At 44.5% G+C, this 25,448-nt stretch overlaps 1 protein-coding gene across 4 annotated transcripts in view; it reads left to right on the top strand.

Moving 5' to 3' along the window:
- The window catches only part of LOC134219229 (A disintegrin and metalloproteinase with thrombospondin motifs 1), a 740,918-nt gene that overhangs the window by 692,988 nt on the left and 22,482 nt on the right, over positions 1-25,448 (top strand). For 2 of the 4 annotated variants that reach the window (XM_062697927.1, XM_062697928.1), the window contains exons 11-17: positions 6,656-6,988; positions 7,058-7,668; positions 7,768-8,263; positions 8,331-8,538; positions 8,787-8,957; positions 16,617-16,757; positions 17,670-18,020. In XM_062697927.1, coding sequence (XP_062553911.1) covers positions 6,656-6,988; positions 7,058-7,668; positions 7,768-8,263; positions 8,331-8,538; positions 8,787-8,957; positions 16,617-16,757; positions 17,670-18,020 — 2,311 coding nt within the window. The remainder of the gene's footprint in view (positions 1-6,655; positions 6,989-7,057; positions 7,669-7,767; positions 8,264-8,330; positions 8,539-8,786; positions 8,958-16,616; positions 16,758-17,669; positions 18,021-25,448) is intronic. The other 2 variants (XM_062697929.1, XM_062697930.1) reach the window with 2 other exon arrangements.

Consider the following 25,448-nt stretch of genomic DNA (forward strand, 5'->3'; position numbering starts at 1 on the left):
TTCAAATGGATGTTTTGAGAAAAACCGATTTACGCTTCTTGAAACCTTGTTGAGAATTTACAACTACTAACTAAAAATTTTCACTTGAGTGAAAACCAAATGTTTGATACTTGCGAGAAATTTTTCAAAGCCAAATGGTTAGAAAAGCTACCACGACGATAGAATTACTGCAGTAGCCACCTCCGACAGCGTCATCAAATTCATCAAAATCATCATTTCTGTCCCTGTGTGCTGTGTGCTTCATCCTCTATCCCTCACCCATCTGGGGGCGTTGGTTAAGTAGTATACTTATGCTCCGTAATGGTGCCCTTTTTGTTACGAAAACTAGCACTACAAAAAGGATTCACTTCTGAAAAAACATTTCTTCAGAAAGTGTGGGGAATGGGATGCACTAGTTCTTCATAACAGGTACAGCAAAACTTCACAAGGACGCCCTCATTCGTAGTAACTACTCAGGGAGTAGAAGGTCGAGAAGAGCCACCGTTGCCCGCTAACGCTTGAACCGGATATTTGGGACTCCCACAATATCCGCGGCAATAGCAGCAAACGATGCCCTGTGCGTATTTAGTTTTTATGTATGGGGCATCAATGAAATACAACATAATATAACTGGAACATGCTCACCAAATTAATTCGTCCATTCTTGAGTCCAAAATTCATCAGGGCACGGCAGCTACGCCAAATGATATGAAAAAATTATCATTTCTGTCCCTGTTAAGAATATTCGTCACACATGGGTCAGACAATGGGTCTTCCATTTAAAATCTTGATCCTGAGATAGGCCGGTTTATACGTCTCGATACAGATCCGCTGACGATTGTTGCAGATGGTCACTCGACACCCCACGATTTACAGAAATTTCACTTAAATATTTCTGACGAAGGCCACGCGACGATAATTCTGCAGCAACACGACGAGCAGCACCGATCCCGATGCTGGGGCCGCCATCCGCTGGACACAACAAACTCCGACGACTGCCACTGATGCCGATGCAGGGACCGCTCTCCGTAGAATCTCGAACGAAATGACCCGCGCTCGTGGGAAAGCTGCTTTCTTGTATTCAATATAGTGATCCTAGTAGTAGTAAAATTCTTCTTTATTGTTTCATTTTCTGTTCTACAATTATTTTTTACATGTACAGTGCTCGGCCGGCTTGGCCCTCCAACTTCAATTTTAATTTTTATGTTTACATTGTTATTTAAGTGTTAATATGATATATCATGACGGCCTTTAGGAGGCGCTGGTGTGTTTTTTTAAATTTGATAACCTAACTACTATGTACACTAATATTTACAATAAGAAATTTGATAACCTAGATTGGAACTAGCGCCCTAATTGGAGCCTGATCCGAATGCAAGCAACGGACCCTAAACTTTTCTTTACACTCACCAAAGCGTTCATGTAAGGTTTTTATTCCGGCCAGACGGTGGACCTCGGATGTTCTTGTCCTGGGAGGGGTGTTGAGGATCATCCTCAGGAATTTGTTTTGGACCCGTTGAAGTTTGAGGTGGTGGGTTTTAGCGCAGCTCTCCCAGACCGGCATGCCATATTCGATCACAGGGAGGATGATTTGCTTGTAGACAGCAAGCTTATTTTTCAGGGACAATGACGACCGGCGGTTGATCAAAGGGTACAGTAGTTTCAACAAGACGTTACACTTTGTCACCGTTTTGTCAACCTGTTGCCTGAAAATAAGCTTGCTGTCGAGGTTCAAGCCAAGGTAGCCGGCCTCATTGGCCCATTCCACGGTCGTGCCATTGAGGATGATTTTACAGTCCCCAGGCGGAACAAGTTTAGGGATTTGGAGTGGGGAAAATGATGACCTGGGTCTTCGCCGCGTTGATACAGATCTTCCAGCTGGTGAGGTACTCTGTCAGGGCATCCAAGCCTCGTTGGAGTTTTGCCACTAGCGCTCTGATCACTCTACCGTTGTAGACGATGGATGTGTCATCTGCGAACAGAGACAGAATGCCGCCTTCTGGAGGTTCTGGCATGTCGGAGGTGAACAGATTGAAAAGCAGGGGCCCAAGGATACTGCCCTGGGGAACGCCTGCGACGATGTTGTGCGCATTGGAACTCGCTCCGCTGATTGAGACCCGGAATGTCCTTGCCGACAGGTAATTGTTGATGATTTTCACCAGGTAGCTGGGAAGATTGTAGCGTTGTAGTTTGTACACCAGGCCATCATGCCATACATTGTCAAATGCCTTCTCGACATCGAGTAAAGGCCATGGCGGATGTTTTCGAGACAAACTTGTTCCGTCTGAGGACGTTGGTAACTCAGGTCAGTTGGTGTACAGTTGACCGACCGCGTCGGAAACTAAACTGTTCCTCGAGCAAGATGTTGAGATTTTCGGCAGACTCAAGTAACCGATGATGAATAGCTTTTCGAATAGCTTGGATAACCCTGAGAGAAGGCTGATGGGTCGATAACTTTTGGGGAGGAAGGATCCTTCCCAGGCTTCCGGATGGGGATGACTTTCGCTGACTTCCAGGACGATGGGAAGTAGCTAAGCCGGAGACACTGATTAAAGATCAGCGAGAGGTGCTCAAAGAACGGAGCACTCATGTGTTTGAGCTCGAGATTCAGGATGCTGTCGAAGCCTGGGGCCTTCATGTTCTTCGACGATTTGATATATGCCGTCAATTCGTCAGCTGAGATCTCCAACTCCTCCGAGAAGTCGTTGGGAATCAAATGGATGTTGTTAGCATGCTCGTTGACGGCTGCTTCGTGTGGACTGACGATGTTCTGCCCAAGATTGTGTGAGCTGACGAAGTGACGACCTATTTCAGCGACCTTCTCTGCAGGAGTTATCAAGCGATCCTTAGAGCCATTATTGTCTAGTGGGATCAAAGGTGGAATGGGCCGAGGCTTGGATTTTAGAATTTTGGTCATTTTCCAGAACGGCTTAGCATAATCTGGGAGAGAGCGGATCTTATTCGAGAAGTCGTTATTTCTGAGGTCCACCATTCTGGCCTTGATAATTTTTGTGATTCGATTGCAGCGTGCCTTAAGCTCAGGCAGTCCAGTACGCTGAAACTGCCTGCGAGTGACATTCCGCAATCGAATCAAATCTTTGGTGAGTGTATCGATGTTTAAGGAGTTGCTTACCTGCCGAGCCGTCGGTACGTGTTGCTCTCGGGCCGCCGTGATCGCCTCCTCGATAGCGCACAGCTGGCGGTCGATACTTTCCGGCGTCTCCGGACGCACCTCGTAGTCGACGGTGTTATCGACGCACTGCTGGAAACGCTGCCAGTTCACTCGGTGGTAGTTCCGCCGTAACTGCTGGTGCCGATTGACCGAGGAGCCCAGTTCCGCCACCACCGGATAGTGATCCGAACTGAGCTCCTGGTATACAACCGGCTGCGAGACGTGGTCACTCAGGTTTGTTACGTAGAGGTCGAGCGTTGCGTGGGCACCGGACCGACTCAGCCGAGTCAGGGAATCCGGGCTCAGGATCGTGTAGTGGCCTTCCGCCATGTCGTTGCTCCAGATGGTGCCGTTTCGATTGCCGCGACTGTTGCCCCAGGCTTGATGTTTGGCATTCAAGTCGCCGGCAATGATATACTGGCCTTGCCTCCGCGTCAGCTTGACGATGTCCCTCCGAAGGGCAGCCGATGATCCATCGCCGGCTTTGGCTTGCGTTGGACAGTACGCCGCGATGAGCGCGATTGTGCCGACCGAAGTGGTGATTTCGACACCGATGGCCTCAATGACACTGAGCTGGAAGCTTGGAAGCAGACGACAGTTGATTTTGTAGCGAAGAGCGATGGCCACACCACCTCCCTGGTCGGCCGGTCGAGTCGCACGATGCGGAAGTCCGGGATGTTGATGTTCACCTCCGGTTTTAGGTGCGTTTCGGTGATGAACGCCACGTCTATTTCCTTCTCCTCAAGGAAATCCTTCAGCTCGATTGTTTTGCTCTTTAGCGAGCAAGCGTTCCAGTTGACCAGGCCCACCCTAGCAGCCATTTTCAATGATGAACATGCCAAGTGTGAAGACCTGGTCGAATCGGGTTTTGCAGCCGCGCAGTCGAGTGGCGAGCTGCGCGAAGATCGGCATCAGTTGCTCCGGAGTGTACAGCGGGGCAGATTCTTCCGGTGGGACGGCTTCGTTCTCCGACTGCCGACGGAACCCAGGAGGAGGAAGCGGGGCCATTCGCTGGTGGATGGTGCCGACGATGCTGGAGCTTGAACCGATGCAGCTGCCGCTGCCAGTCGCTTGTGCGGCTGTAGCGGTGGGAGTATTGGAATCACACGACGGGGAGCCGGGATAGCTGGAAAGTTCACCTCGTTGATTACAGGAACACGGTTCTTCTTCGGAATGGTCCTGGTGGAAGCCTTCTTCCGGATTTCCAGGAACTCGGCTCGCTTTGGGCAGCCCTTTGTGGTGGCCCGATGTTTGTCGCCACAGTTGGCGCATTTGGGATCGGCCACCTCCATTTTGTCGCACTCGTCAGTCGGATGGGGTTCGCCACACTTGTTGCAGCGCGGCTTCATGCGGCAGTTCCTGGTGCCGTGCCCGAAATTGAAGCAGTTGGTGCATTGCGTGACATCGCGGTGCACTGGCCGATATCGCTCCCAGTCAACGACGGTGTAATTTATAACGCCAACCAGCTTCAGGTCCTTCCAGGTAGTGGAACCGTGCTCCAGATGGATCAGGTAAAGCTGGTCGCGATATTTCCTCGCCTTGTCGTGACGAGCGAGCTTGTGGACGGCTACTGGCTTCAGTCCGCAACTTTCAAGCTCTGCTTGGAGCTCTTCCTCCTTCATGTCGTGAAGTCCTCGCAGCAAGGCCTTGAGCGGCTTCGTGCCGGGGTGGTCATGAGTGTAGTACTCATACTTGTGGACCTCGAGGAACTCCACGACGGATTGATGATGGTCCCTGTTGGCCGGCATCACTTTCACGCCCTCGCTGCAGAGCCGAAAAGTACATTTCAGCCCCTTAGCGATCAGCTGGCGAATTTTGGTCGTAAATCCGGCGGATCGCCCTTCACAAACACGGGCGGGCACTTCTCCTTCCGCTCCGGTTGCACCTGCGGCAGCTGCGATTGCTGCTTCTTCCTCTTTTCGGCGGATTGCCGGCGTCATCAAGCGGCAACGGCGAGAACACGTTGCTCTGCAAAAGCTGCTTGGAGGGGTTACCCGCGCCTCCAAGAGCAGTGCGCTTAGGCACTTTTCCAGCGACCGAATCGGCCACCGAGTCTCCCATGACGGGTCCGGGAGAAAATAACGCCAACGCGACAAGCGAAAACGTAAACAGCGAAAGAACGAGAAAAAACACTTCGAAAAAATGCGCGAGCAAAAAACACGTCCGTACGTGTTGCTGTCTCGAACTGGAATGACCCAATATAGTGATCCCATGTGCTCCGCTCTTTTGTTAGTCGTTATGGGTGCAAATTTTATGTGCACTCACGACGAAGAGGCGGAGCTTATCAGCTTACTTCATTATATACAAGAAAGCAGCTTTCTTGCGCGCGCAAGTCATTTTGTTCGGGATTTTGCAAAGAGTGGTCCAATACGGTCCCAGCATCGCAACCAGCAACCAGCGCGTGCAAGCCAGTTAGTTCAAGATTCTTCGGAGAGCAGACCCAGCATCGACATCTGTGGTGTTCTCTCGCGTAATTGGCGGTCGTCGCCAAATAATCGTGCGGCCGTCATCAACAATATCATCAAGATTTCAAAATTCATCCAACAATGATGGCCGTCGGCAGTGGTTGCTGCAGAAATATTATCGTGTGTGGGAGCAGTGAAATGCCGCACAAGTGAAATTTTCTCGCAAAATTCTTACTTTCATTTTACTACTGTTAGTGACTGGAGAGGGGCATTGAGAGAATTTTTTTTTTCCAGTGGCGGCCGTCGACGGGTAGTTGCTGCAGAAAATTATTTACAAGGATGGCGTCTGTAATATATAAATGGAAAATCATTGTGTGGCTGCTGTATTAAGATTTTTAAACAATTTTTTTTGACGGCTGCTGATGCTGATAACGAGCACACGATGATATCCAGCAAAACCGATAACCCGCGCGGAAAAGCAACTTTCTGAATTGACTTGAAAACAGATTACAATCTGCTGGTAACGTAAATATTTTACACTTCACATAATTTTTGGTTAAAATTTTCGATTCTGTCATGTATACAAATTTAATGATTCTGTGCTTTTTTTTCGAGCATGTGTGATGTTCATCTAAAAGTTTGATTTTTGAAAGATGAGCTTTACCGAAATCTATCAGATCTTAATTTTGCCGATCATGAGTGCAAACCGTATTACCGAGTGATTACAATCAACGTGTACTATCAATTCTAGTTAAAATTCAACAAGATTTCAGTTACAATTAAGTGCTTGTTCAGTTAAAATTAAGCGCTTGTTCGTTATTTTATTTCACCGAATAGAATTTTACTTTCAAATGTATAGGAGTTCTGAAGAGATGCTAAACACTTGGTAATACTCAAAGTTGATGTTGCAATACTTATTTTTGCGCTTCCATACTTTTGGCAGTGTTACCTTGTTTACTGGCAACAATTTTAGTTTCATCTCCGAGCTTCCGGAGCTTCTTATCAAAAGTGAAAGTGAAATATTAGTCTTTACAGCCCACGCATCGTTTCCGCATGTTATTGGCATCTTTTAATACTGTGTTTTTCTACCTTTTTACAGACAAAACCGCGGCGACTGTATGTTGAGCAAACCGCAAACGGACCTTATCGAACCGTCATCATCGCACACGAAGCTAGCCGGCGAAAAGTTCACCAACAATCAACAGTGCGAGCTTGTATTCGGGAATGGCTCACGCATTTGCTCGTACATGCCGGTTTGCGAACGGCTTTGGTGTAACAATGGGGACGAACTGCTGGGTTGCCGGACTCAACACATGCCTTGGGCGGACGGCACGAGCTGCGGCGAGAACCAGTGGTGCCAGAAGGGACAATGCGTATACGTGAACCGGGAGGCACTACAGCCGCAGGACGGTGTTTGGGGCCAGTGGAGTGCGTAAGTATCGGGTACTAGCTGCTAGGAAAGTACATTGCGAAATAAGTGTATCCTTCACCGCATTTGTAGGTTTAGCGAATGTAGCCGCAGCTGTGGTGGTGGAGTGCAAACTTCGACGCGGAGTTGTGACTCCCCTCCACCAGCGAACGGCGGCAAGTACTGCACCGGTATGCGAATGCAATACAGATCGTGCAATACGCAGGATTGTCCGGAAGGCACGTTGGACTTCCGGGAAGAACAGTGCCACGAACTGGATGGTAAAAACTTCGAGATCCCTGGGCTTGAGAAAAATGTCATATGGATCCCGAAATACGGAGTCAAGGCCGAAGATCAGTGCAAGCTGTTCTGTCGGGTAAAGCATTCGAACAATTACTTCTTGTTGCGAGACAAGGTAAAGGACGGTACGCCTTGCACGCATCCTCACGAGTCGTACGACATGTGTATCAATGGGCATTGCAGACGAGCTGGTTGCGATTACGTGTTCGACTCCGATGCTACAATGGATAAATGTGGAGTTTGCCGAGGGAACAACGATACATGCGACAATGTTAGTGGGAAGTTCTCCTACTCCAAAATGAACTACTCGAATAAAAAACCTCAAAAAATTGTGAGGATACCTCGCGGAGCCACGAACATTATTATTTTTCAACGCGGCTATAAAGATGACGGTAACTATTTAGGTGAGTGTGCCGTTTTTCAAAGCGAATTTGGATATTTTACTTTGTACCGGTTTTGTTCGCATAAATATTTAACGTATTAAACGTATTATCCGATTCCAGCGTTACGAGACGTAAACTACGATTACATTTTTAATACACCGAAAACAACGGTTGGGCCCGGTTTCAAAAAACGACTTTTTGCTGGTGTCATGCTGGAATACAATGGCCCAGATGAAGAGATAGAAACAATACGATCGGACTACGGACGACCCTTGAAGCAGGACCTAATAGTCGAATTGGTCTACTTTTCGAAAATGAGACACGTCAGTGAGAACATTGTCGAGTACAGCTTTACCATTCCTATCGATAAGCCTATAGTAAAGGCGTCCAATACGCCTTTTTATATGCATCCAAATCCTAGCCAGAATACTATCGTTAATTATCAATGGAAAATGTCCGAATGGAGCGAATGTGACCAAGGATGCTCAGGTAAGCGCCATCGGAAGGCTGGATGCTTTGATATTGAAACGGGCAAGGAAAGGGCAATCTCTTTTTGTCGGAACAGTGCTAAGCCTTTCGATGACTATGAGCCTTGCAATGTGGAGTGTAAGTTTGAGTGAGTAGTATGAAGCCGACTTGTATTAGAGCTTTCGGTATTGAAGACTTAAATCGTTCGTCTACAGATGGCAGGCTTCCGGTTCTAAGTGCTCCAATGCGTGCGGAGAAGGCATCATGAACGTCCAGTACCAATGCGTCCAACGGTATATCAAAGCTAAACAAACCAATGTCGTTGATCAAACGTATTGTGCAAACATCCCTAGACCGATCACTACAGAAAAATGTCACGGCCCATGTCCGGAAGCAACTTGGATGTACAACGATTGGCAACCGGTAAATTTCATACATCAAAATTGCCAAATCTTGTACTACTAATTTGGATACTACGTTCGTCTTTATAATCAGCCGTTTTTCTTTCTATTGTTCTGTTTCTTTATTTCACATGCCTTGCAAATGCATGGGTTGGGGGAATACTTCCGTAATGTGCTATGTCCCGAATCGAACCGACTGTAAAATATCATCAATGCTTACGTGTTTGTGTTCGTCCCTTGTACTTCAACGAAACCTTCGTAATGCCGCAGTGTTCGCAAACGTGTGGTGGCGGAGTGCAATACCGTACCGCTAGCTGTCTCTCGTCTCCGGAAGGTTACCGGATAAGCGACGAGTTCTGCTCCCAAGGATTGCGTGAGGAACTGAATCGGAGCTGCAATACCAACAGCTGTCCTGATTGGTTCACAGGAGAACTGACACCGGTAGCTATCACTATGTTCCATTCCCGTTGGAAGATGGAGGCTTTTGAATGTTCCTGCTGATCTATTTTGAGCGAGCTCCCTCTTAGTTTCGGTGTTTCAACATCTTTCTATTTCTCATCCGCGTACCCATAGTTGCACACAAATGTAGAATATTAATTGGCAATGTATAATCATATCAAAATCTTTCATTCTATCTGCTTTCCTCCCACATCCTCCTTTCTAAGACGGATTTGTTCACTACTTTGCAGCCCGAGGTTAATTGTATACTCTAAGTACAACTGTCGAAGCAAACAGTGGATGTTCGGTGTGGTAAATTTGGAAGAGAGAGGTTGGATCCGGTTGGTTCCCACAGTTGGCCAGCTTGTTAGTAGACTACCGCCGTTACACTAGCCCCTGGTGTTGGTTTTTGTGGGGTTTGATTCTTTTGTTTTCGTCTTTTTATACTAGGTATCGGGATCGAAACGGCTACAATCGAGACACGATTCTATTGCTTGACGGCTACGATTCCGTCGCCGTTGGTATGGAAACGTAAACAGAACATCGCCGATAGAATCGCCTAAGGGAGCCTTTATATTGCCACTCACCGAAACCGGTTTAATAAAGCCGTGCTCGACTTGCGATCTACTTACGATTACCGGCAGTATATTTATCTTGATTATGTAACGAAATGGATGTAACAAAACTAGTCCTTGATGTATGTTAATGGTAAAAAAAAGTATTGAAAAAAATGTCAGGAAGGTGTTAAAAACTGAAAATTTGCACTTTTGGATTTAATAATTTTGCCAAGCAAAACGCAACATCGGAACCAGCCGATGATGCACCACGCGTCTCCACAAATTAATGCTAACGTGAATTAATGGAAATACTTGCATCCATCCCCCTAAATTGGCTGCCTTGCAGCCTTTCACCTTGTAAATTCAAAGGAATTTCCCGAAGAAAATCTATGGAGCTTTCCAACAAATCCAAAGAAATTCCTAAATGAAATTCAAAACAATTTCGCCAAAAAAATCGAAACAATTTCACGAAGAAATTTGAAACAATTTCCAGAGGATATATCATGGTAATTTCCCGAAGAAATTCGAATAAATTTCCCGAGGAAATTCGAATAAATTTCCCGAGAAAATTCGAATGAATTTCTTGAAGAAATTCTAATGAATTTCCCCAGGAAATTCAAATGAATTTCCCGAGGAAATTCGAATGGATTTCTCGAGGAAATTCGAATGAGTATCCCGAGGAAAGTCGAATGAATTTCCCAAGTGAATTCGAATGAATTTCCCAAGTAAATTTGAAGTAATTTCCCAAGGAAATTCAAAGGAATTTCCCAAGGAAATTAGAAAAATTTCACGAGTAAATTCGAAGGAATTTCCCGAAGAAATTCGAAGGAATTTCCCGAAGAAATTCGAAGGAATTTCCAAAGAAAATTCGAAGGCGTTTCCCGAGGAAATTCGAAGGAATTTCCCGAGGAAATTCGAAGGAATTTCCCTAGGAAATTCGAAGGAATTTCCCGAGGAAATTCGATGGAATTTCCCGAGGAAATTCAAAGGAATTTCCCGAGGAAATTCGAAGGAATTTCCCGAGGAAATTCGAAGGACTTTCTCGAGGAAATTCGAAGGAATTTTCCGAGGAAATTCGAAGAAATTTTCCGAGGAAACTCGAAGGAATTTCCCGAAGAAAATCGATGGAGCTTTCCAACAAATCCAAAGAAATTCCTAAATGAAATTCGAAACAATTTCCCCAGAAAAATCGAAACAATTTCACGAAGAAATTTGAAACAATTTCCAGAGGATATATCATGGTAATTTCCCGAAGAAATTCGAATAAATTTCCCGAGGAAATTCGAATGAATTTCCCGAGAAAATTCGAATGAATTTCCCGAAGAAATTCGAATGAATTTCCCGAGGAAATTCGAATGAATTTCTCGAGGAAATTCGAATGAGTTTCCCGAGGAAAGTCGAATGAATTTCCCAAGTAAATTCGAAGTAATTTCCCAAGTAAATTCGAAGTAATTTCCCAAGGAAATTCAAAGGAATTTCCCAAGGAAATTCGAAAAATTTCCCGAGGAAATTCGAAGGAATTTCCCGAGGAAATTCGAAGGAATTTCCCGAAGAAATTCGAAGGAATTTCCCAAGAAAATTCGAAGGAATTTCCCGAGGAAATTCGAAGGAATTTCCCGAGGAAATTCGAAGGAATTTCCCGAGGAAATTCGAAGGAATTTCCCGAGGAAATTCGAGGGAATTTCCCGAGGAAATTCGAGGGAATTTCCCGAGGAAATTCGAGGGAATTTCCCGAGGAAATTCGAGGGAATTTCCCGAGGAAATTCGAGGGAATTTCCCGAGGAAATTCGAGGGAATTTCCCGAGGAAATTCGAGGGAATTTCCCGAGGAAATTCGAGGGAATTTCCCGAGGAAATTCGAAGGAATTTCCCGAGGAAATTCGAAGGAATTTCCCGAGGAAATTCGAAGGAATTTCCCGAGGAAATTCGAAGGAATTTCCCGAGGAAATTCGAAGGAATTTCCCGAATAAATTCAAAGGAATTTCCCGAGGAAATTTTTATGGAATTTCCCTAGGAAATTTGAAGGAATTTCCCGAGGAAATTCGAAGGATTCTTCGAGGAAATTCGAAAGAATTTCCCGAGGAAATTCGATGGAATTTATCAAGGAAATTCGAAGGAATTTCCCGCGGAAATTCGAAGGAATTTCCCGAGGAAATTCGAAGGAATTTCCCGAGGAAATTCGAAGGAATTTCCCGAGGAAATTCGAAGGAATTTTCCGAGGAAATTCGAAGGAATTTCCCGAGGAAATTCGAAGGAATTTCCCGAGGAAATTCGAAGGAATTTTCCGAGGAAATTCGAAGGAATTTTCCGAGGAAACTCGAAGGAATTTCCCGAGGAAATTCGAAGGAATTTCCCGAGGAAATTCGAGAGAATTTCCCGAGGAAATTCGAAGGAATTTCCCGCGGAAATTCGAATGAATTTCCCGAGGAAATTCGAAGGGGAAATTTCCCGAGGAAATTCGAAAGAAATTCTCGAGGAAACTGGAAGGAATTTCCCGAGGAAATTCGAAGGAATTTCCCGAGGAAATTCGAAGTAATTTCCCGAGGAAATTCGAAGTAATTTCCCGAGGAAATTCGAAGGAATTTCCCGAGGAAATTCAAAGGAATTTCGAGGAAATTTTAAAGGAATTTCCTAGGAAATTGAAGGAATTTCCCGAGGAAATTCGAAGGAATTTCCTGAGGAAATTCGAAGGAATTTCCCGAGGAAATTCGAAGTAATATCCCGAGGAAATTCGAAGGAATTTCCCGAGGAAATTCGAAGGAATTTCCCAAGGAAATTCGAAGGAATTTCCCAAGGAAATTCGAAGGAATTTCCCAAGGAAATTCGAAGGAATTTCCCAAGGAAATTCGAAGGAATTTCCCGATGAAATTCGAAGGAATTTCCCGATGAAATTCGAAGGAATTTCCCGATGAAATTCGAAGGAATTTCCCGAGGAAATTCGAAGGAATTTCCCGAGGAAATTCGAAGGAATTTCCCGAGGAAATTCGAAGGAATTTCCCGAAGAAATTCAAAGGAATTTCCCGAGGAAATTCGAAGGAATTTCCCGAGGAAATTCGAAGGAATTTCCCGAGGAAATTCGAAGGAATTTCCCGAGGAAATTCGAAGGAATTTCCCAAATAAATTCGAAGGAATTTCCCGAAGAAATTCGAAGGAATTTCCCGAGGAATTTCGAAGGAATTTCCCGAGGAAATTCGAAGGAATTTCCCGAGGAAATTCGAAGGAATTTCCCGAGGAAATTCGAAGGAATTTTCCGAGGAAATTCGAAGGAATATCCCAAGGAAAATCGAAGGAATTGCCGAGGAAATTCTAAGGAATTTCGATGAAATTCAAAGAATTTCCAGAAGAAATTCGAAGGAATTTCCCGGGGAAATTCGAAGGAATTTCCCGAGGAAGTTTGAAGGAATTTCCCGAGGAAATTCGAAGGAATTTCCAAAAGAAATTTGAAGGAATCTCCCGGGGAAATTCGAAGGAGTATTCGAAGGAATTTCCCGAGGAAATTCGAAGGAATTTCCGAGGAAATTCGAAGGAGTTTCCCTAGGAAATTCGAAGGAATTTTCGAAAAAAAAATTCGAAGGAATTTCCCGAAAAAAAAATTCGAAGGAATTTCGAGGAATTTCGAAGGAATTTCCCGAGGAATTCGAAGGAATTTCGAGGAAATTCGAAGGAATTTCGAGGAATTCGAAGGAATTTCCTGAGGAATTCGAAGGAATTTCCGAGGAAATTCAAAGGAATTTTCTGATAAAATTCGAAGGAATTTCCTGATAAAATTCGAAGGAATTTCCCGAGGAAATTCGAAGAAATTTCCCGAGGAAATTCGAAGGAATTTCCCGAGGAAGTTCGAAGGAATTTCCCGAGGAAATTCGAAGGAATTTCCCGAGGAAATTCGAAGGAATTTCCTAAAGAAATTCGAAGGAATTTCCCGAGGAAATTCGAAGGAATTTCCCGAAGAAATTCGAAGGAATTTCCCGAGGAAATTCGAAGGAATTTTCCGAGGAAATTCGAAGGAATTTCCCGAGGAAATTCGAAGGAATTTCCCGAGGAAATTCGAAGGAATTTCCCGAGGAAATTCGAAGGAATTTCCCGAGGAAATTCGAAGGAATTTCCCGAGGAAATTCGAAGGAATTTCCCGAGGAAATTCGAAGGAATTTCCCGAGGAAATTCGAAGGAATTTCCCGAGGAAATTCGAAGGAATTTCCCGAGGAAATTCGAAGGAATTTCCCGAGGAAATTCGAAGGAATTTCCCGAGGAAATTCGAAGGAATTTCCCGAGGAAATTCGAAGGAATTTCCCGAGGAAATTCGAAGGAATTTCCGAGGAAATTCGAAGGAATTTCCCGAGGAAATTCGAAGGAATTTCCGAAATTCGAGGAAATTTCGAAGAATTTCCGAGGAAATTCGAAGGAATTTCGAGGAAATTTCGAGGAATTTCGAGGAATTCGAAATTTCCCGAGGAAACTCGAAGGAATTTCCCTAGGAAATTCGAAGGAATTTATGGAGGAAATTCGAAGGAATTTATGGAGGAAATTCGAAGAAATTTCCTGAGGAAATTCGAAGGAATTTCCCGAGGAAATTCGAAGGAATTTCCCGAGGAAATTCGAAGGAATTTCGAGGAATTCGGAATTTCGAGGAAATTCAAGAATTTCCCGAGGGAGAAATTTCGAAGGAATTTCCGAGGAATTTCGAAATTCGAAGAATTTCCGAGGAAATTCAAAGAAATTTCGTGGAAATTCGAAGAAATTTCGAGGAAATTCGAAGGAATTTCCCGAGGAAATTCGAAGGAATTTCCCAAGGAAATTCGAAGAAATTTCCCGAGGAAATTCGAAGGAATTTCCCGAGGAAATTCGAAGGAATTTCCCGAGGAAATTCGAAGGAATTTCCCGAGGAAATTCGAAGGAATTTCCCGAGGAAATTCGAAGGGAATTCAAAGGATTTTCCCGGGGAAATTCGAAGGAATTTCCCGGGTAAATTCGAAGGAATTTCCCGGGTAAATTCGAAGGAATTTCCCGAGGAAATTCGAAGGAATTTCCCGAGGAAATTCGAAGGAATTTCCTGAGGAAATTCGAAGGAATTTCCTGAGGAAATTAGAAGGAATTTCCCGAGGAAATTCAAAGGAATTTCCCGAAGAAATTCCAAGGAATTTCCCGAAGAAATTCCAAGGAATTTCCCGAAAAAATTCAAAGGAATTTCCCGAAGAAATTCAAAGGAATTTCCCGAAGAAATTCGAAGGAATTTCCCGAAGAACTTCGAAGGAATTTCCCGAGGAAATTCAAAGGAATTTCAAGAAATTCAAAAAAAATTCCCAAGGAAATTCGAAATAATTTCTCAAGGAAATTCGAAAAAATTCCCGAGGAAATTCAAAATCGAACGAATTTCACGAGAAAATTCGAACGAATTTCTAGAGAAAATTCCAAGGGCTTTTGTGGATTTCGAGGCCATTTGATTCGTTTAGATAGGCATTCAATTGCATTATGCTGCGGAGTTTGGTTTCGATTCTTAGTTTTTCTTGGAATTCTTCTTCCCGTGGAAGCTTGAAAGAATTAGGAATCTCAAAAAATTTGAAGAAATTCCGGAAATTTAAAAAAACTTTGAAATTTGAAAGCATTTCTGAGGAAATTAGAAAAAAAATCCACAATTATTTTTTCTGTCATATCAAGCTGAAATTAAACATAAAGAAGTTCAGCCAGGGTCAACAGGAACGTTACGATTTTATCCGTTGAATAAGAATCTGCCTTTAAAAGCTTATTTCAAGGGTACGGAAAGTGTCTATGAATGCCTAATTTTGAACAGACCCAAACCAAAAAATACCTCTAGGATGAGCTTCCTCAGTTTATTATGAACGCCAGTATCCACATAGGTAGATGAAGTCCAGGAGCAGTAACCCTACATAACATTCGTTATTCTGAGCCCTGTGCTGCAATATATTCAAATCCTCAAAAGGTTGCAAAAGTTAGTGACAAATCTGTTCAGGTATATTGAAACACTACACATTTACATAACATTACACACTCTAACTTGTAAATATAAAAAAAAAACAAAAATCGCCACCGCAAAATAAAGCTTTAGAGTACAGTGACCGAAGGGACACAGCTACAATTCGGTAAACAAAAACAAACTACCCCTCTGAAAGCAATGGAAATTTGAGCTGTGCACTGATTATTAGCAGTCAAAAAGCTTTCATACTTCAACTGTTTTGAGGAAACAGATTGAATAAAGGCTAAATCCAATCAGTATTCACCAGATTTTCTTACAATGCTGTATAAAAACTTTACGTAATCTGTGAATGTACAAAATTACTCAAATCACATACAACAATGGTAAATTTTTATACAAGTTTTGCATACAAATTTAACAACTGTGCATGCTTTTATGCAATATTTGTATACGAATTTTGTAATTTCGAACATGCCAAGATTTTATACAGATTTTGGAAGGTCACATACAGAAATGTAAGAAAGTTTGCTATCCGATATCTGGGGGTAGTGGTATAACGTTATTGAAATTGAACAATATCAGCAGAGCAATAAAATGCACTTAAAATTCTCCGCAGTTTTATAGCATAATCTCACTTTGGATAACCAGCCCCAGCTGGCAAATAACTTTTTTTTTTTAATTTGAAGAGAAAAACAATTTTAGAATGAACAGACAGCCATTTCCATTGCTTCATGTTGTTGATCAATAAATAATCCATGCTATGTGCTTCATAATAGAGATAATAAACAATGGAATAAGATTGTCGCTGGTGTCGTATCATTGAATGGGAGATATATTTCACCACAAAATCTATATATTTTGACAAATGTGTTCGCGAATGAGAACTCTATTGTTTATTATCTCTCTAATAAATCAATCTCCCCAACTGTCACTGTACTTTTGTTTATTTCAAAAATGACGTTCAGTGTTTAGGAAGAGCAAGCTGGACTATTGAACACGTGTTCGATACCAATACCACATGACATGAACACAAAATTTTCAAATATTAATGTAAGACGTCATATTTGAAACAGTACCAAGAAAAACAACATCAACGGCCTCTCGTCTTACCTTATTTTTCTGTCTTCATGAATTAAACGTTCCTTTAAAACTCCATGCAAATCTATCCACCGTCCAGTGCTCTGTAAGCTGCGGGGAAGGACAACAACGGTATGCTATCCACTGTGTACTAAACAATGTTAGCGTTAATGCTGCCCTGTGTGGCGCTCGGCCGGTTGCCGTTATTATCAACTGTACCATGCCACCCTGCGAGAAGAAGGTATACCAGCTACAGTCGTCCATTTATTTCTAGTTTTTTTTCTCTTTTTTCCAAATCTTATATACGTTCGCTTACTATGCCATCCATTTACACATATGCACACAAACAACCAAATTATGTTTTAGCTTTTTCTGTTCTTTATATGGAATTCAAAACAATATCTTTTCGCTTTATGTGTAGTACTTTAGGTTCAATGTTTTAAAATTTTGGCGCTTCGGTTTACTTTATAGGACCTATCTGTGATGGGATCTAGAGCATGTATAGGAAAAACGCGGATGGAAAATATAACACTGCAAAAACTGATGTTAGTCTTATCGATGAAACGATTTATGGAAATTATACAGCTATCATACACCTCTCACTTTCATTAAAATTAAAACTACCGCAATCCAATGAACGAAGCACTCTTTTCTCTAAACCAATTGCCATTTATTCAATAGCTGATTTTATAGATGGTCGGGTCTGCCAAACCGCACCAAACGGATTACTAACTAACTTGTAATAATTTTGTTCGTAAAAGATAAACGGAAATCAATTCATACTTATATTTGTTGTGAGGTATTCTCAGTTATGGGGTATATTCAATACGGTTTGTGATCAATTAAAACTGTTAAACGAAAGCTTGGGCAGAAAATTTGATTTTTTATGGCGCTTGGTGCGATTTGGCAGAATCCACATATAGCTCATATAGAGTAGCATAATGTCAAATTTCACACATCCAATGTTCACTGGGAATAATGTATATGACGTTTCACATCAAATAATAAGTTCATAGTTTGAAAATCCTTTTGAAGTAGGGAACATTTATTGTTTCCGGGTATCGCCGAAACCTGTCCGGTGTCCGTTTTTCTCCTGTACATGCTCTAGACGGTTTATGTTCAACGATTCTAACCAAAGTTTATCACACCCAAGCCCGAACCACCTCAGCAAGAGCACCCTGCCCACGCATACTCGGGCGAAGAAACGAGGCTCATGTCGCGGATGCACGACAACGATTACTATCCGGCGTCGCACGGCGATATCAGTTACCAGAACAATACGATACAGTTACAACGATACAAATGGTGCACCGGCAGATGGAGCATATGCAACGCGAAGTGCAACAGCACTGCCTACAAACGACGCAAGGTGCAATGCTGCTACAAGAACAACGAGTCATCGGTTGTCAATGACCGACACTGCTCGGGCATAGAGAAGCCGGTGGAGCACTACATCTGCGGAGGCTTCCCTTGTCCAAAGTGGGATCACGGCCAGTGGACCGAGGTATGTAAGGTCATAAGTAATTGCGATTCATTAGTCGATAGTTGAAATTATCGGGATGCTAATATAGGTAGTTTGTCAAATCGACTGGTGAATGTCGTTCATTGATTGGGTAAATACTGAGATTAATTCGACACAAAATAGGTTCTTTCCGACCTGAATGTTGTAAATTGTTCGTGAATCCATATCAGTTTCAAGCATATTCTATGATGTAGAACACCAACACCGACAATTTGATATACTCTTAAACCCACAATGGCAGTGTATATGTGTATGTACCTAAGGGACCCCACACACGCCCCGACATGTTGTACAACTTTGACTCCGCCCCTAGCAAATTTGGTTCAGTCGAAGTAAAGTCGGACCATCTGTGGGCAAGTTGTACGACTGTTGAACAGTACAACTTGCCCACAGACGGTCCGACTTTACTCCGACCGAATCAAATTTTCTGGGGGCGTAGTTAAAGTTGTACAACATGTCGGAGCGTGTATGGGGCCCCTAACAAACTATTGTAATGTTATGTCAAAAACCTTTCAAAGTCACACTTTTAGGTGTTTTATTTTCTTACCAAATCGGAGGTCAGTTTCAAATCGAAGCAACTTATAATTTGTAACAAACCTTTGAAATAGATGCATTGATTTACCAACAAATTGTTTTGCTAAATGTTTTGTTCAACAGGCACAACTGATATCGTGTCCTTGTAGTTAGTATCAACCGGCGTTAGTTAGTATCAAATGAGGTGCTTTGTGGTATTACCGTATTGATAAAATAACACGGTAATACCACAAAGCACATAATTACAATGGTGTTATTATTTTCTTTGTCGCAAAACATTCATTTTTTTCTTCTTTCCAAAACTTTTCTAAGTTTCTGACAGATCCAAGGAACATTGCGTCTATTGTGGTTCTTCCTTCTTATAGCATAATGTTCACAGAAAGCAAAGTCACAAAAAAACATTCAAAAATAAAAAAAAATTCTTGGAGATTTGTGAGATAACCATCTAGAAATTTGAAATTTGAATCCCTCGAAAATTTCTAAGAATATTCCCGGTAATTCCTAAAAATATCCCGGAAACTTTTTAGAATTACCGCAATAGTTGGCTAAAAAATTTCTGTAAATTACAAAGCATTTCCACTGGAGAATTCTAACCAGTACTGAAATTTCTTATTTTCAATGAGAGATGTCACGCGATATATCTGCCCCTTTCAATCTCTATAGAAACGCGAAGGATAAGAGACATGCCACAAAAATATCAGACAAAATTTGTTCCGTGGAAGGGCCTACTCAACTCTGTGGATTGAAGAAATATGATTGATAAATTAGCTAGTCATAACTCTTTAAATATATCTATTAAAATAATTTGGAAAATTTAATTTTAAAACAGAGCTCAACATCCTATCATGACTGTTTTTCATGCGAAATTGATCATAGAACCCACGATACTTTCATTTGGTCGACCGAAATAGAAAACGGCGCTTCGCTCTCTGTTATGCGACGACCACAACCTTTTTTGGAAATTCAAACAATTTTCACCTGAAATTCCAAACAATTTCCACTGGAAGCAATTTGACAGGTTTCAAGAGGGAAAGGGGCACTACGCAGAATAAAACAACGGTTTGTTAATAACTTTCGACGAGTAAAGAACCAAATATTTGAAAATTCACATAATTCAAAGGAAAAAATCTAATGGTTTTTGGCATATTATTGGCAGCTATTAGATTCAACTTAACACGACTGAGTTAAAAAAATTACCAGCAAGACACCATCAACATGAATGTTGATGCTAAACTGGTCATTGGATTTATTTATTTATCATCAGACTAAGGCCGGAGTGGCCTGTGCTGCACATAAAAGACTTCTCCATTCAGCTCGGTCCATGGCTGCACTTCGCCAACCACGCAGTCTGCGGAGGGTCCGCAAGTCGTCCTCCACCTGATCGATCCACCTTGCCCGCTGTGCACCTCGCCTTCTTGTTCCCGTCGGATCGTTGTCGAGAACCATTTTCACCGGATTACTGTCCGACATTTTGGCTACGTGCCCGGCCCATCGCAGTCTTCCGATTTTCGCGGTGTGAACGATGGATGGTTCTCCCAACAGCTGATGCAACTCGTGGTTCATTCGCCTCCTCCACGTACCGTCCGCCATCTGCACCCCGCCATAGATGGTACGCAACACATTCCTTTCGAAAACTCCCAGTGCGCGTTGGTCCTCCACGAGCATCGTCCAGGTCTCGTGTCCGTAGAGAACTACCGGTCTTATAAGCGTTTTGTAGATAGTCAGTTTGGTACGGCGGCGAACTCTATTCGATCGGAGCGTCTTGCGGAGTCCAAAGTACGTACGATTTCAAGCCACTATGCGTCTCCGAATTTCTCTGCTGGTATCGTTATCGGCGGTCACCAGTGAGCCCAAGTACACGAATTCTTCAACCACCTCGATTTCGTCACCACCGATAGAAACTCGTGGTGGGTGGCTTACATTGACCTCTCTTGAGCCTCTTCCTATCATGTACTTCGTCTTCGACGTGTTGATAACTAGTCCAATCCGTTTAGCTTCGCTTTTCAGTCTGATGTAGGCTTCCTCCATCCTCTCAAAGTTACGTGCCATGATATCAATGTCGTCGGCGAAACCAAATAACTGGACGGACTTCGTGAAAATCGTACCAGTCGTGTCAATCCCTGCCCTTCGTATTACTCCCTCCAAAGCGATGTTGAATAGCAGACACAAAAGACCATCACCTTGCCGTAACCCTCTACGCGTTTCGAAGAAACTCGAGAATGCCCCTGAAACTCGAACTACGCACATCACCCGATCCATCGTAGCCTTGATCAACCGTATCAGTTTATCCGGAAATCCGTTTTCGTGCATTAGCTGCCATAGCTGGTCCCGATCGATTGTATCATATGCGGCTTTGAAGTCGATAAATAGAAGATGTGTGGGCACGTTGTATTCGCGGCATTTCTGCAATACCTGACGTATGGCGAACAGCTGGTCTGTGGTAGAGCGTTCACCCATAAATCCCGCCTGGTACTGCCCCACGAACTCTCTTGCAATTGGTGTTAGTCGACGGCATAAAATTTGGGAGAGTACCTTGTAGGCGGCGTTCAGCAATGTGATTGCGCGGTAGTTGCTACAATCCAGCTTATCGCCCTTTTTGTAGATGGGACACACGACACCTTCCATCCACTCCTGCGGCAGAGCCTCATCCTCCCAAACCTTGATAATCACCCAGTGCAGCGCTCTAGCCAGTGCTTCATCACCGTGTTTAAACAGCTCTCCTGGTAGTTGGTCAACTCCAGGGGCATTATTGTTTTTCAGCCGGCCGATCTCTTCTTGGGTTTCCTGGAGATTCGACGCCGGAAATCGTATGTCCAGCGCGCGTGCTCCTAGGTTCATTACCATGCCGTCATCGTTGTCTGCCATATCGCCATTCAGGTGCTGTTCGTAGTGCTGCCGCCACCTTTGGATCACCTCACGCTCGTTTGTAAGAAGGTTCCCGTTTATTATGAACGATTCAACTTCTCATAGAACTTTCGTGCGTTATTAGCGCGGTGCAGTTCCTCCGTCTCTTCACGGTCTCGATCTTCCTGCTGGCGCTTTTTCCTCCGGAAAATCGAGTTTTGTCTGTTCCGCGCCCGTTTGTATCGTGCCTCGTTCGCCCTCGTGCGGTGTTGCAGCAATCTCGCCCATGCTGCATTTTTCTCCTCAACTAACTGCTCACATTCGCCGTCATACCAGTCGTTTCTCTGATCCGGAGCCACCGTGCCTAGTGCAGCGGTTGCGGTGCTTCCAATGGCGGATAGAATATCTCTCCAGCCATCTTCAAGAGATGCTGCGCCTAGCTGCTCTTCCGTTGGGAGTGCCACTTCCAGCTGCTGCGCGTATTCTTGGGCTAGTCTACCGTCTTGTAGCCGCCCAATGTTTAGCCGCGGCGCTCTTCCGTTGGGAGTGCCACTTCCAGCTGCTGCGCGTATTCTTGGGCTAGTCTACCGTCTTGTAGCCGCCCACTGTTCAGCCGCGGCGGACGACTCCGACGGGTTGTGGTAGGTAGTGGTCGGATTCAATATTCGCACTGCGGTAAGTGCGAACGTTCGTGATGTCGGAGAAGAATTTACCGTCGATTAGAACGTGGTCGATTTGGTTTTCCGTTACTTGATTAGGTGATTTCCATGTGGCCTTGTGGATATTCTTGCGGGGGAAGAAAGTGCTTCGGACTAACATTCCGCGGGAGGCTGCAAAGTTTATCCATCGTTGGCCGTTGTCGTTCGATACGGTATGCAGACTATCTGGTCCGATGACCGATCTAGACATTTCCTCCCTTCCTTCCTGACCGTTCATGTCACCGATGACGTTTTTGACGTCCCGCAGTGGGCATCCATCGTATGTCTGCTCCAGCTGCGCATAGAACGCTTCTTTCTCGTCGTCGGATCTCCCTTCGTGTGGGCAGTGCACGTTGATGATGCTATAGTTGAAGAAACGGCCTTTTATCCTCAGCTTGCACATCCTTGCGTTGATTGGCTGCCACCCAATCACGCGTTGGCGCATCCTTCCCAGCACTATGAAGCCGGTTCCCAACGAGTTGGTGGTGCCACAGCTTTGGTAGAAGGTAGCCGCTCGATGCCCGCTTTTCCACACTTTCTGTCCTGTCCAGCAGATTTCCTGCAGCGCTACGACATCGAAGTTGCGGGGATGTAATTCATCGCAGATTATCCTGTCGCAACCTGCGAAACCTAGCAACTTGCAGTTCCATGTTCCAAGCTTCCAATCGTAATCCTTTATTCGTCGCCTAGGTCGTTGCCGATTGTATCGAGTCGTATTATCTTCTATGTCGTTCGTAATAGTTGTTTTTAAAGGCGGCTTATTGGGCCTGCGCAAACCTCCTGTCTCGTCGGAGGGCCGTCGTGTCAGGGCTGTTTAGCGTCCCACCTAACACCAGGACTTGGGCTTGTGCGCTTTGAGCGGCACACGGTCGCTTTGGCGGAGCCTACTTGCGGATACATGCAGCTTTTTATAGAGGTTTAACAGAGCCCACTGTCAAACCCCACCACATCCTAGGCAGGCACCACAACTCGCAGATGGCCTGGGGAGGGATCGTCAAGCCCTTGGACATAGTCCCTGTTGCCCCTATGGTCATTGGAACCAATTGTATTATTATTTATTTATTCAGACTAAGGCCGAAGTGGTCTGTGCGGTACATAAGAGTCTTCTCAATTCGGTTCGGTCCATGGCTACACGTCGGCAACCACGCAGTCTACGGAGGTCGATGAAAAGATGATGTGTGGGTACGTTTGGTGAATGTTGAACACCTGGTCCGTGGTGGAGCGTTCGCCCATAGAACCCGCCTGGTACTGCCCCACGAGCTATCTTGCAATTGGTGCTAATCGACGGCATAAAATTTGGGAGAGTACCATGTAGACGGTGTTCAGCGATGTGATTGTGTGGTAGTTTCTACAATCCAGCTTATCGCCCTTTTTGTGGATATAGATGGGAATAGCTCTCCTGGTAGTTGGTCAATCCCAGGAGCTTTGTTGTTCTTCAGCTAGCCAATCTCCGCCTGGCTTTCCTGTAGATCCGGAGCTGGTAAAATTATGTCCTGCGCGCGTCCTCCCAGGTTCATCACCATACCGCCATCTTCGTCTGCCACATCGCCATTCAGGTGTTCTTCGTAATGCTGCCGCCACCTTTGGATCACCTCACGCTCGTTCGTAACAAGGTTCCCGTTTATGTCCTTACACATATCAGGCTGTGACACGTGGCCCTTACGTGAACCGTTCAACTTCTCGTAAAACTTTCGTGTGTTATTAGCGCGGTACAGTTGCTCCGTCTTTATACGGTGTCGATCTTCCTGCTGGTGCTTTTTCTTCCGAGAAATCGAGTTTTGTCTGATCCGCGCCCGTTTATATCGTTCGCCCTCGTGCGGTGTTGCAGCAATATCCCCCATGCTGCATTCTTCTCTTCCACGAACTGCTCACATTCGCTGTCATACCAGTCGTTTCTCCGATCCGGGGGCACCGTGCCAAGTTCAGCGGTTGTAGTGCTACCAATGGCGGATCGAAAATAGTCTCCCGTCTTGCAGCCGCCCAATCTTAAGCCGGCGGCGTTCGACTTCGATGCGTGTTGTACACCGTTGAGAATATTGAGCGCAGGCATACTTCAACGAGGTAGTGGTCTGATTCAATATTGGTACTACGGTAAGTGCGGACGTTCGTGATGCCAGAGAAGAATTTACTGTCGATAAGAATGTGGTCGATTTGATTTTCTGTTTCTTGGTTAGGTGATGGCCTTGTAAATATTTTTGCGGGGAAAAAAGGTGCCTCGGACTACCATTCCGCGGGAGGACCGGTCTATACATTTCCTCCCTTCCTACCTGAGCGTTCATGTCACCTATGACAATTTTGCCGTCCCGCAGTGGGCATCCATCGTATGTCTGCTTCAGCTGCGCATAGAACGCTTCTTTCTTGTCGTCGGATCTCCCTTCGTGTGGGCAGTGCACGTTGATGATGCTACAGTTGAAGATAAGGCCTTTTATCATCAGCTTGCACATCCTTCCGTTGATTGGCTGCCACCCAATCACACGTTGGCGCATCTTACCCAGCACTATGAAGGGGGTTACCAGCTCGTTGGTGGTGCCACAGTATTTATAGAAGGTAGCCGCTCGATGCCCGCTTTTCCACGCTTTCTGTCCTGTCCAGCAAATCTCCTGCAGCGCCACGACGTCGAAGTTGCGGGGATGTAATTCATCGCAGATCATTCTGTCGCAACCTGCGAAGCCTAGCGACTTGCAGTTCCATGTTCCAAGCTTCCAATCGTGATCCTTTATTCGTCGCCTAGGTCTTTGCCGATTATATCGAGTCGTATTATCTCTTATATTGCTCGTAATTATTGGTTTTACAGGCGGCCTATTGGGCCTGCGCGAACCCCTGTTTCCTCGGAGGGCCGTCGTGTCAGGTCTGTTTTGTGTCCCACCTGACATCAGGACTTGGGCTTGTTTGTTTTGAGCGGCACACGGTCGCTTTGGTAGGGCCTACTTGCGGATACATGCAGCTTTTTATAGGAGTTTAACAGGGCCCACTGTCAAATCCCACAACATCCTAGGCAAGGCCCACAACTCGCAGATGGCCTGGGGAGGGATCGTCAAGCCCTTGAACATAGTCCCTGCTGTCCCCGAAGATCTTCACTTACAGATTGACAAAAACTTGCGTACATTCAAAGGATTTTCCCGAGGAAATTTATAAAAGTATGAAAAAAGATCAATTGAGTATCTTTTCCCGGAGAAAATTCGGAGTACCGCCGTCAGGGGTGACAATGGGTGTAGAGGGTGAGAATAGGTGAGCGCATTACCGACAATGTGGAGGATAACAAATTCGTTAAAAAGGGTCTCTTATAATTTAGTTTTCTTGTCCTTAAATACATTAAATCTATTTTACAAGCATT

Source organism: Armigeres subalbatus, chromosome 3 (assembly GCF_024139115.2).
Source record: "Armigeres subalbatus isolate Guangzhou_Male chromosome 3, GZ_Asu_2, whole genome shotgun sequence".
NCBI lineage: Eukaryota > Metazoa > Arthropoda > Insecta > Diptera > Culicidae > Armigeres > Armigeres subalbatus.